Source organism: Gopherus flavomarginatus, chromosome 5 (genome assembly GCF_025201925.1).
Source record: "Gopherus flavomarginatus isolate rGopFla2 chromosome 5, rGopFla2.mat.asm, whole genome shotgun sequence".
Classification (NCBI taxonomy): domain Eukaryota; kingdom Metazoa; phylum Chordata; order Testudines; family Testudinidae; genus Gopherus; species Gopherus flavomarginatus.
The window spans coordinates 136,193,096-136,206,615 of NC_066621.1; the positions used below are offsets into that span (position 1 = coordinate 136,193,096).

General features: G+C 38.7%; 1 protein-coding gene across 6 annotated transcripts in view; it reads left to right on the forward strand.

The window, feature by feature from the left end:
* EML1 (EMAP like 1) overlaps window positions 1-13,520 on the forward strand; it is a 230,324-nt gene that overhangs the window by 116,704 nt on the left and 100,100 nt on the right. For 5 of the 6 annotated variants that reach the window (XM_050954124.1, XM_050954128.1, XM_050954122.1 and 2 more), the window contains exon 2: window positions 9,075-9,257. In XM_050954124.1, coding sequence (XP_050810081.1) covers window positions 9,075-9,257 — 183 coding nt within the window. Of the gene's footprint in view, window positions 1-9,074; window positions 9,258-12,674; window positions 12,740-13,520 lie in introns of those variants that run through there. The other variant, XM_050954126.1, reaches the window with a different exon arrangement.

Here is a 13,520-nt window from a genome sequence, read left to right on the forward strand (position 1 = left end):
ACGAATAGCATAGTTAAATAGGTTACTAACGTCACCTATAGATTCTTCCGCAGAATCAGTGTGTACTCCAAACTCAAACATGGCATACAACCCATTTCTACTGACTTGTTACATTTTCAAAGAAATACAAATATTAAATAATACATTTTGAAACTCCTTAATCTCCCAAAGCATCAGCCCATAATGTAGATTTAGGCTTTCTGGCAATTGCATATAAGATTTGCTGTTAATGTTTGAAAATTGATCCTTGCAAATTCTCAGTAACTTTAATGACTGATTTTAACATGCCCAACTGAATAACATTGCAAGCATATCTTCTTTTAACACTTTCCTTTGACAGTCTGGGATTCCAGAATTTACCTTTTGTTATTTGTAGGATGAACCACTTCAACCATGCTTACTGGTAAATTGCATGTCCTTCTCTTGGCTCTATTTCAGACATTTCTTCACATTTGGCTACGTTCAGTAATAAGATGCTCCAAACTGGTAGATAATTTGGAAGCAGATTTATCATCTGACTTAATCTAGTCCAATAATTTGCTATATGGAATCTTTCCAATCTATGAGATCATGGATTAGTTAATGGGAAAATAAAGAGACAAGCATGAGGAACATTCTCTTTTGTGCCGAGTTTTCTTTGAATCTTACAGAATCTCATCTAAGAGTAAATGCTAAGAGTTGTTGCTTCCAAGCTGTAACACAAATGAAATGAGAAGAGCACTACGTCGGGCCCTGAAAAAGATTCCTCCTTGATCAAAGATTACCTGAATTAGAAAGCATTTCTCAGAAGATTAATTATCAGTTAATCAAACAATTGTGTATTCCTCATCTGTATCAAGAGTTGCTCAATGACATAGACGCTACAGAACTTGTCCATCCAGGGATTGTGGAAGCTCAAGGCTCCATAGTTTAGGTTAAGTTGAGTTGTTTGTTTGTTTTTTCAGTTAAAGCAGGGATTTAAACCACATTGTTATGTATGAAAAATGCAGCCTTACCAAAATGACAATATTTACCCTTTAAGTACAGAATAAATTTTCTGAGACTTTTCAAGTAAATCCGTTAATTAGTTTGGATTCAAATTTAGCACTTTGTCACATTTGTGTGTGTGTCCTCATGATCTCAGCTCAGACATTGTCTACACAAAAAAATGGTAGAGAAGTGAATCTTGAGTAGATTCAGTGAAGTAGGTAGTATTCTAAAAGAAATTTTAGAATCAGTGGTTATTTTTACACATTATCTTTCAAAACTGGAAGTTTCTTATTCAGCGGAGGCTGAAAAATTATCTCCTTCAGAGAGAATCTCAAGAATTACCCTCTTTCAAAATGGTTCACATCTGCTATTGTTTTAATTGGGAATGAGGCCACGGGCTTCTTTCAACTAAGATGGCCTTTTCAAAAAGGTCACTATCTCTTTGTAGTGACAGCATGACAGGGGAAAATATGAAAACATCTAGCATGTTTTCAAAATCTGGGATCACAGACACAAACAGGCATTACTCATAATGATCATAATTAATCATAATGTTATGTTTACTGCATGGCAAAACTACAGAGTAAAACTTGTGTGGGTGTCTTAAATGTGCATTTCCTTGTATTATCATGTTTGGCTTTCTTTCAGGGTGGATTTGATTTAAATCGGATTGTTTTAAATCACGATTTAAATCACTAGTCAGGAAGACTCGATTTAATCATGGTTTTCTAATAAAAATGCATTCTTGTTGGTTATTATGACCTTAGTACAGTATGTTCTTCACAACTCAGAAATAGATGTAGGTTTCATTTTTAGAAGGTACATACTATACATTTTTAAACAGCGATTTATTTTGAAAACTTTTCAAATTAGTTTTTCAGCTGTATCAGAAAATGAATGATTGTTTGGTTATTTCATTTACCAAAGGTAATTTGAAGCAGATATTTATGAAGTCATTGAGAGGTAACTATCTACAATTCAACAGGTTAATCATTAATATTTTGAGGATTTTCATGCCATGCAGTATTGGGAGGTAAGGGATTGACTCAGTTTACACAAATTTGCAGAGGTACAATAGAGTTGAGGTCTGTTATTTCTCACCTCCATATAATATTTATTTATTTATTTAAAAACATTGTTCTGTTAACAAGTATGTTACCTCTGGAGACACAAATGCACAGTTTGAGAACTGCAAAACTAAGCATCTCTGATGGTGTCTTCTAGACTGAGCACTGAGTCCCATTGGGTAGATAGAAAGATTAACCTAAATAATCTGTACAGAAGCCTGTGGAACCCCATAAAATTGAGGTTCCTAATCCATGAACTATTGGAACTCATTTACAAAACTTTTCTTAAACATTTACATGAATATATTGTCTCATACTATAGAATTAGAATTTATAATCCCTATTCCATGATGAGATATCTTTGAGCTATCATTTATCTTAATTAAAACTGTCTTTAGATAGATTTTTCCTCAAAAAGCATTTTATCGAAAAAATCCAATTTAAATGAAAAAAATCCGATTTAAATTAAAAAACTCTGAATTTTTTAATTTTAAAAAAATCATTGATTTTTATCCACCCTGCTTTCTTTTGTGTTTAATCTTATCTTTGTATTTGCTGGGTTTAAAATTTCTGTAAAGTATTTTATTTTACATTACTGATATGTATTGTCAAACTTAACTCCATTTTCATTTAGTTTTTGTCTAAATAAGAGGCTGTTTTTTACTGTGAATTCAGATTTTTTTTACAAATTGCTCTGTTAATATGAAGTTGATGATCATAATACAGAGGGGGGTACTAAAAACTAGACTACCAATATGGCTTAAGTTTTTTGAACAGGTATTACAGCTACCACAGAACAGATCGCAATATAGATAACTGAGTTTTGTGGCTTTCTCTTTTTAAGGCATTCAGCAAGTTATGCTTATTGTATTATTTTTAATTCCATTCTTCAGAACTCATACACACATTAAGAATAAAACTCTCTCTTATCACTCACTTATATTTGTATATGCATTCATGAACAAAGCAGATTTATCCTAACTGGATCCTAAATGCATCTCATCTCTGATCTTAACCTTTTACTAGCACTTGGTGAATGCTCATTTTGTTCTGTACTCATACTTAATAGAGAACTAGATTCTAGAGGGATGTCAACAAGAAGGAGATAGTCGCAGGTGACCTATGCTGAGAGGAAACACAGCAGCAAGGAGAATTTGGACGCTAAATACATAAGAAGGAGGAGGGATAGCAGCAGTAGAAGAGACAAGAATTACGTCTTTTTGTTATTCAACAAGTGTGTGTGTGTGAGGGGGGTGATGGAAAGAAGAGTAGCTACAACAGATGGGAAGTGGGGAAATAATAAAAGGGTATATATTGCACACACTTTGTTACTGGGTTGGTTGCATTACAGATCTTAGCCATACAGGTCACTACTAGTGCCAGTAATACCAGACAGCTCATCCTTTGCCAAGAAGTTTGCTAATATAATTTTTTATTGGACCAACTTCTGTTGGTGAGAGAGACAAGTTTTCAAGCCACATAGAGCTCTTCTTCAGGTCTGGGAAAGGTACTCCCAGCATCACAGCAAAATGCAAGGTGGAACAGATTGTTTAGCTTGTGTCTCTCACCAACAGAAGTTGATCCAGTAAAAGGTATTATCTCATCCACGTTGTCTCTGTAATATCCTGGGATCAGCACAGCTACAACTACACTGCATACAATCTTATTCTGGGGATTAATTAGCTGCAATAGCTTCAATAGAAATATCTGTTGCTCTACACAATAGTGATTATGCTAAGATTTGAAAAAACATTTGGTGTGTGTTATGGAGAAACAATTTCCTCATATTTCAGAAATTTGAGTTCTGTTTTAGTCAAACCAAGAGGTCTAAAATATAGCTTTGTTCAGTAATTTTAAACATAAAATTGCATATAATGTTTTTAACATTGACAGTTTCATTGTGTCTTATTCTAAAAAGCCCAACTAACAAACTGATTGAAAACTATTGCAGCAGTGCTTAGAGGCCCACTACTGTTTATGGTCAGACAGTATTACTATTTCAGTGTTTGAGTTGTTTATAAATCAGCTGTTTAAAATATGCTGTCGTCTGGATTTTGGTATACCAAAAGTAGCCTGTGAACAAACTTTGTAAACAAATATTATTTGAATGAATTTGGAGGCAAATAAAATATACTAATTTTATGTGCTTTTTTGAAATTCTCTAACAAAAAACCAATAGTTTAGTGATACTTTGGGCATATCACATGACATTTTTAAAAAGTATATTTAAATATTATAATGATTGTTTGCCTGTGCATGCATAATATTTTGTTTTGTATGTAAATTCCACACTAGTGATCGTAAATACACAAACCATGCAATTTTAATTTCATCCTCTGACATCTGAAAGGAAAGACACTGGTTTGAAGTATATAGGAACTAAATGCATAGGAGAAAACAGTGGCTCCTTTAAAAAAGGAAAGTGTGATTCATGTAGAGTCAGAAGAAACAACATATGCAGTGGATGTGCATTAACAATCATTGGCAAAACTATGATATCCCAATATCTCTACCCAGCATGATAAATGTCCATTTCTACCAACAAAAGAGTAGGCTTATTTTTTTTTATTTTACTATTAAGGCTTTTGGTGAAATCTGCTAAAGCAGAACTCAGTTCTTGATTCATTCTGGTTCGCCAAGAAGCCTCCCAAATTAATGACTTTTCAGAATGAGTTTAATTAGGATTTTTAAAGCATTTACTCTTTGTGTGGATTATTTAACTAACTAACTAACTAAATACGGCTGTACTTCAGTCATCACTGGATAATATTACTTGAAGTGACTCTCTGATGATATTTGTAACAGGTTGGCTTTTCCTTTAAAGGCCGGTAGGCACAGGCGAGTTGAATCAGGTAATTCCCTATAACAGGCAGCAGGTGGCTGTAGGGAAGGGGGGAAGCTCAGGAAACTGCAAGAAGAGCCTTCTGCAGGGAAGACCCTGATATCAGCGGGTTTGGAAGCAAAAGACAGAAACCAGAGCCAGGTAGGGCCTGGGAGTGGCCTGCCAAAGCAGGAAAGTCCCCAGACAGAAAGGCCTGAGTGTAGGCGAAACTGGAGCTTCCTGGGAGTGAACAGACTCCACCAGAAAGTGATGTGGAGTTTCCCTACTGAGACTACAGGAAATAAAAGCCTGAGAGTGACTTAGGGTGACCAGAAAGCAAGAGTGAAAAATAGGGATGGGAGCAGGGGGGTAATAGGCACCTATATAAGACAAAGCCCCAAATATCAGGACTGTCTCTATAAAATTGGGACATCTGGTCACTCTGGAGTTACTCGAGGACAGGATAAAACCAACATACTGTGTTTTGGGACTTTGAGTTTTATTTTGGAGTTTTATTTATGTGAATAAACTTGGGCCTCCGAGAAGGGGTGTGAATGGACAAGAAAAGCCTGTGTGGAGCTTGTTTAAGAAGCTCTTTGAGGGAGAAATTGTTATCAGGGCACTACAGAGGTACTTTTGGGAGGCAGCTGACCCCACTACAGTATTAATAGCAATCTTTTCATAGAATTGTAAAAACAAATATTTTTGTTATAATTCTGTTTAAAAATCACTAGATTTTTTGCTTTGTCTTTTGTATATTTCTGAACATATCCAAATATTATTTTTTGTATTTGTTTTTTCTTATGTAAATCAGAAAAGTCAAGAATTTGTAACAGGAAATATGAAGTTCTTTGATTGCACTCCACTTCAGTGGTGTGTACTCCGACATACACCTCACACACCTCACACCCCGACATACATTCCTCTTCAGGTGTGTGCATGCTCAGTTCAGCAGAGTTGGAGACTTTTCCCTTAGTGGTGCCTGTTCGGGTGGTGCAGGTGCCCTCTGCTGCCTTGTGTTACTGCATAATGGTATAAAGGGCGGCGCTGCCCTCGCCCATCCTCAGTTCCTTCTTACCATGATCGGTAGTGGGAATCTGTCGGCTTGCTCCTGCAAGTTTATCCCCTCACAGGGAATTTATCTTATCTTTCTGTAAATAGCTGGGACTCGTTAGTTAGTCCTTTATATTCATATACGTTTCATTTGTTATTTTTATTGTTTTATTGGCATGTTGGTTCCCTTTTGTTATGGGGTGCCTCAGTTTGTGGAGTTTAAGCCTTGTGCCAGCTACAAAAGATCCATGTCAACTACAAAAGATCCATGCCATTCCACCTACCTAAAATATCTCAGCAAGGGTCACGTTAGGGATGCTGCCAAATTTGCAGGGACTTTAAGCTGTGAAAGAAGAAAGAGAGGCGAGCCTGTGCCACATCCTTAGTGAGGCTGCCCTGTGTCCACCTGATGAGCCTTCCTGCTTGGGGAATGCTTTGGTTTCAGTGCAGAGTGCTCCTCTGGGCATTGGCACTGATCCCCTTCCCCAATGCTGAGAAAGAAGGATAAGGAATTCATCTAAGGAGCCCAGGCTTGGGTGTGCTAGAAAATCTAGATCCCTGGTACCATCCACCAGTAAGCACTTAGAAGGACAGAGGAAGGTGTCCTCTGGCAAGAGATGCTCATTGGTACCAATCACTTCACATCCAAGGTTGTTAACTGTGAAACTGGTACAAGGGCCATTGAGATTGAGCCCCTCGTGATACTGACTATTTCTATGCAACATGAAAGGATCTCAGTACCAACAAGGCTGGAGACATATGTGGCAGCACAAGACATACTCTCCCTTTTGGTGCTGGACTCCCAAGGTTACAGGAGACAGCTCACCCAGTGCCAGTGTATCCTCAAGACTCTGCTATAGACTTGCCTAAGGTTAGTGGCTTTGGTACTGTGGGTGGATAAAGCATCAATCCATCCGGTGTTTCTCGACCAGTGCAATCTAGGAGGGGTAAATCTACCTTGATATCCCTGGTATCAGTACGTCTGAAGCAGCACACTTGAATCTTGTCATTGCCTGGTATGGCATCACCATGATCAGCTTCCTCTCGCTCCTGAGACAGACAACGACTCTCCTTTTGCTTAATCAAGAGAGCTATGTTGCTGATGCCCACTGGAGGTACGGAGATGCTCCAGAGAAAGAGATCCTTGAATCAATCATAGCTGGAATCATATGCCATGTACCCATGGCTCTAATGAAACCTGCTTCCAAATCCTCCTCAGCTCCTATCTTTAAGGTCCAGAAGGATGTCCAGGAGGATGTCTTCGCTACTGAGCAAAATCCTCAACTTTTGGAACATCCACCCACTATGCTGCAGGGGAATCAATCTCAGCCTCCTTTATATATGTCCACGTCATTGCCTGATGAGACAATAGTGCCACAAAACACTTCACCAGTCCAAGAGGACTACAGGGCTTACCAAGACATTTTCAAACAAGTAGCTACCTCTCATGATATCCCTTTTGAGGTGGTCTAGGAGAGTTTGATTAACCTTGTAAACACTCTGGTTTCAATAGGGCCATCTAGAGTGGCTGTCCCTATCAACAAGGCCCTCCTGGATTCTGAAAGACCCTTGTGGCAAATGCCATCTTCTCTGCCTCCAACAGCCAAGAGAACCAAAAGAAGGTACTATGTGCCTTCTCAAGGCTATGAGCCTTTTTATACCCATTCATTGCCAGGTTCCTTAGTTGTCTTAGCAGTGAGTGAAGGAACACATCTGGGACAGCCTTCTTCTACCCCAAAGGACAAGCATGTACAGAGACTAGACCTTTTTGATAGAAAGATATACTCCACAGCTGGCCTGCAATTTCATATCTCTAACCAGCAAGCTTTCTCCCTCTGGGACTATATAGTTTTCAGAGAAGTTGTCAGAGTATGCCTCAGGCAGAAATTCAGGCCATCTTAGCAGTGGGCAAATGATGGTTAGGATTCTTTGCAAGCTTCTTTAGATGGGGCAGATTTGGCAGCCAGAGCTATGGGATCTGCAGATGCTTAAGGAACTGAGGGGAGTCTGGGGAAGCTCCGCCCTTTATATCATCACGCAGTAGCATGAGGCAGCAGAGGGCCCATGTGCTGCCCCAATGGATACCACTAAAGGAAAAATCTCTAACACACACGTCTGAAGTGAAATGTACATGTGCAACATATCTTAAAGAAAAAAAGTTACAGAACTGGCTAGAAACTTTTTTCTATTTAATAAGAAATGGAGTGGGATACACAAATAAGATTGCAGTCCAGAATAACTCCATTTACTGTTTTGAGGTGAAAAGGTGCACACCTTCTGTCAGGTTCTAAGCATCTACCAGATTCAGTTATTTTTAAATATAGGACGAATTATAAAGAAATGTGAAGATTAACTGTAAATTTACAGACTAAGGGCCAGGGCCAGGGCCAGGGCCTTCAAGGGAGGAGAGATAGCTTAGTGGTTTGAGTATTAGCTTGCTAAGCCCAGGATTGTGAGCTCAATCCTTGAGGGGACCACCTTGGGATTTGGGGCAAAATCAGTATTTGGTCCTGCTAGTGATGGTAGGGTACTAGACTCAATGACTTTTCTGGGTCTCTTCAAGTCTATGAGATAGGTATATCTCCATATATTAAGTGCTTATGCATGTACTTAATTTTTAACATTTAAATCAATGAGACTACTTTCATATATCATTACTTATGTGCATAAGTGCTTGCAGAGTTGAGCAAATATTGCATCCTTTTATAAGTGTCTCAGCAAACCAAAAATGTGTGTGGGCAATATTTGAGACATTTCAGTCAAGTGAGAAATGACCAGTTTTATTAGATACACATATAGATGCTAAACAGCTTATTGGTCTTTTGGTATTTTGGGTATGGATAATATTGGCATTTTTTATAAAGGCAGGAGCTTATGAGATGTGGGGATAAATTGATTACACTGATACAGAATACAGTACATGCGCTGTGGATGTTTAAGGAAATGGATGTATAACAAGAATGAATCTTGAAAGTAAAGCTATAATTTTAGGGGGCTGGATTTTTCTCAGAAGCCTTTGTTTTCTCACACCGTCTCAAAACATTCCTTTTCATTATAATTCCACAGGTCTGAAGAAATAAATTATGCTTCCAGATAATGTAGATACATTCTGTATTTCTTGATAACACATTGAGATTACATTGTTTTCACATCATTTTGTTTAGATGACAGTGCCTCTGCTGCAAGCAGTATGGAGGTAACAGACCGCATTGCTTCTCTGGAGCAGCGTGTCCAGATGCAGGAAGATGACATCCAGCTGCTCAAATCTGCCCTGGCTGATGTGGTTCGACGTTTGAATATTACAGAGGAACAGCAGGCCATGCAGAACAAGAAAGGACCTACCAAAGGTTTGCATTTCAAATATATGTGAACAAATATATTTAAAATTAGTCAAACATTTATATGTGCTAAAGTTTGTTATTAAGTCTTTTAAAACACTGAGGATGAACAAGAAAAATTAAATTTAAAAACAAAATTCATAGCCTGCTAAATAGAATACATAAAAAAACAAAAGTAAGTGTAGCAGTCTTTCAGAAGCTCACACAACCTATCAAATCATCTGCATTTTCTTACTGTTTTAATCTACATTTTTAATTTTCACACAATTCCTATTTGCTGCCTCTTGTCCAAAATCAGATCATAAACTCTTCAAGGAGTGAGTCATCTTCTGTGGTCTGAAACCCCTATTTTGTCTTGGCAATACAGATGAAGCTGATCAGCCTGTGAAGATGGCTAAGCTGCCTTTGAGTACCTTGTACTAACCTAGCTTGATTCATGTTGTTCAGAATAATGTCAGTAATATACAAAGATGATAAAAAAAATTAAGTTGAGCATCCAGTATTACATAGATAGCTAAGGTTTGCTGCAACCGGAATGACATGGTGTAAGTGGTAGTAGTCTGATGGAGTCAGATTTGCTTGCTGTAAAATTGCAGTGAGTTTGTTGCCATTTGAAAGCTATTCAAAAATGCATGGGTTTTTTTTACCTCTTTTGTTCTGTAATCTTAATAGAAGTAATTGTGGCAAGCTAGATGTGAAAACTGTGGCTAGGTTCACAAGCTCTCTGATACCTGAATTATGAAAGTATTTTCATTACAAGTGGGATATATGTTCACTTAAAATTAACTTTTTAAATTTACATTTGATGGAAAATGTGCATTTTATTGTCTTGTAATTAAGTTACAGGGCTGAGAATCAGGGATCTGCTCTTTCCTCCCAGATCTACCACAGACCTTTTGTGTGATCTTGTGCCATCAGTTACTTTTCAGGCCCTGATGCAGCAAAACAGTTGAGCACATGCTGTGGTGAATTAGGGCCTTTGTATGTTTTGGGGGGAACTCCAGCAGCTCACTGTGGAACTAAATTAATGGGTCTTAAAATACACTACTTCTTGGCTGGAACATGCTGAAGGTGTTCACACTATTATTTTTTTGTATCTCCTATTGTTGTTAGAGTTGCCAGGTTTTCGACTGGAACACCCGGTCGAAAAGGCACCTTGGTGGCTCTGGGCAGCACCGTGTGCACTGCTGATCAGGCCGTTTAAAGCCCGGTCGGTGGTGCAGCAGGGCTAAGGCATAAGGCAGATTCCCTGGCTCCACATAGCTCCTGGAAGCAGCCGGCAGGTCCTTACAGCCTCTAGACATAGGTGCGATCAGAGAAGCTCTGTACACTGTCCCCATCCCAAGTGCCAGCTCTGCAGCTCCCATTGGCCAGAAACTGTGGCCAATGGGAGCTGCAGGGCCGGCACCTGTGGGTGCAGGCAGTGCGCACTGCGTAGAGACGCCTGGCCGCTCCTCCGCCTAGGAGCCAGACATGCGGCTGCTTCTGGGAGCCGTGCCGAGCCAGGGCAGGCAGGGAGCCTGCCTTAGTCCCCTGTGCTGCTGACCAGGAGCCACCTGAGGTAAGCGCACCCAGCTGAAGCTCAAACCCCCACCCACACCCCAACCCTCTGTTTCAGCCCTGAGTCTGCTCCCACACTCCACCCTGAACCCTTCATTTATGGCACCACCTTGGAGCCTGCACCCCCAGCCAGAGCCCTCACCCCCTTCCGCACCCTAACCCCCTGCCCCAGCCCAGTGAAAGTGAGTGATAGTGGGGGAGAGCGAGTGAAGGAGGGAGGGGAGATGGAGTGAGTGGGAGTGGGGCCTCAGAGAGGGAGCGGAGTAAGGGGTCCTCAGGGAAGGGGTGGGACAGGGCAAGAGTGTTCAGTTCTGTGCAATTAGAAAGTTGGCAACCCTAATTGTTGTCCTTGCTTCTTTTGCTGCCAGAAACTGTTTAAGGTCGGATACAGTAAATATTACTATTAGTAGCTTCAGGGAAAAAAAAGCTCCATTCCAACATAATTTTTGAGGGGCTAGGAAGCCCTATGTTACATTTATATTCAAAGTTCTTTGAGGTGAGAAAACAAAGGCAGTAACTATTGTCAAATTGCAGCCAGATCAGTTCTTATTTTTAGGCTTCATGACAGTGTAAGAAGTACAACTACAGGGCCAGTCCTGCTTGCATTGAAGTTAATGGTGCATTGACTTTGGTAGGAGCAGAACTGGATGCTAATATAGCAGGTAATTCTTTTGATGGCAACTTTCTAATGAGTTTGTACCAGAGAAAGAGCTTCAACTAACATGAGCTGTTCGGCCATCACAAACTACAAAAATAAGTATTGATAATATTTGTAATTTCCTGCTAATTTCCAGAAATTGGTGTGACTATAAATATTATAAAATTTATTTTTATCATGATATTTCACCTTCATCATCACTGTCTGCTTCCCCCATACCTCTGCAGGGATATAAAGTAGAATTATAAGCATCTTAATAATTTGTTCCTTTTAACAGTTTTGACAAAATGCTAAACTTCAGAGATGGAGATTTTTCTTATGAATTATAGGTAAAACTATTTTTGAACAAACTGCATACCTCAAACAGCTTAACAAAACAAAAGCAACAAAAACGCTTAACAATTTCCTGAATGTTAAAATTTTAGTTTACCTCACTTTTAGGAATAATTTAATAACTTCAGGGTGATAGTTTAGCACAGCAGTGACTAACAGTAACAATTACGGGAGGGATTTGACTAGAGGGGGCCAAAGGTGAAACTGCAGACATCTTGTCATGGGAAGCTGATTGAGACTCAAACTTTTTCACATTGACTGCACCTTTAACCCCCAGTGCCACAATTATTAAACAAAAAATTGAACTTGGATCTCAAACGCTCTCATGCAAAAGATTGACACATAACAGTCAGGATTTGAAGTGCAGTATATCTTGTTTCATGCAGATATTCAACAATTCAAATCAGAGGTGCCATGCTGGGGCCCACCTGAGAGAAAGGTAAACTCACAGTTCAAGTTTTAAGACCTGGCACTGGGTATTGCAGTGGACTGCAGATTCTAGAACCACTGCAGACTGCTCAAATTTTCCCATGGCACAGTAGTTAACTTTGCTTGGTTTAAAGCCTAATAAATTCCAATTTTAGATACCATAATGAAGCTAAGTTTAAGATAAAATCAGGTATTGTTTGTGTCAGTGTTGTATGAGCACTTGTGTGATCTTTCAGTCATGTAGTTAAAAAATACGTATAAGGAAACTTCAGTTGCTTACCTACTCCAGTTAGGATTTCATTTACTAATGGCTTTTAAAAAATTTAATTAGCCTATTATGTAGAGTTTTTATGAGGTCCTGCCTTTCCTTTATTTTTGTTTGTTATTCTTTTCTTTTTTCAATTATTAATATGTTTGTAATCTTAATAGCCCTATTAATCCATAGATCAGAGTATGAGTAAAAAAGCAGCTGCTGCTGAGCCTGATAAACATGTCAGTGCTGCTACCACAGGTAAGACCCTGAAGCAACAGAACCTGTAAAATAAATATGTAACAACTGACAAAACTATAATATGAATGAGTGAATTACTAGCAAGCTAACAGTACTGACATGTTTGGAGCTATTTGACAGCTACAGCTATTTAAAATAACTGTAATAAATAAAACTAAAATGCCACAGAGTACATAACTGATTGATTAAAGAATTTAAAAAGAGTTAATTGTGTAGCACTTAAGAATTCCAGATTATTGCTGTACTGCACGCTCTTTTCACGCTAACTTTGTAGTAGTAACAGGGATAGAATTTGGATCCGTGTGCTCCAGAAGCACAGGTGCTTGCCACTTGATTAAAAGGTGAATCTCCATTAGCTGGTAACAGTATAGCATTTATGACATACTGTGGAGTAATTCTGATTCCATCAAGGTAGGAAGGTAGGTACACACTTAGCCAGCTCATTGCAACACTTTTCAATAGGTTTGGGTTTTTATACATGTATCCAATTATGAAAACACAGATGATGATTGTCAGCATGTTAACAAAAGCACATCGAGCCAAACTGCAATTGGAACTTAACTTTGGCAAAACAGAATCATGTGAGTATTTATATGGCCATGACATTGGTGTTATGCAAAGACCATCGGATGGTTAATGACCACAAGTTTTTAGGACATTGGTTTCATGTCAACCACAAGGTAGCACCTCCATATTAAAAATAAATGAATACATGAAGAGCAGATTTATATTTTAATGTTATTAGAAAACTTTGTTTTGGTGTCTAATTTGCATTGCAAGA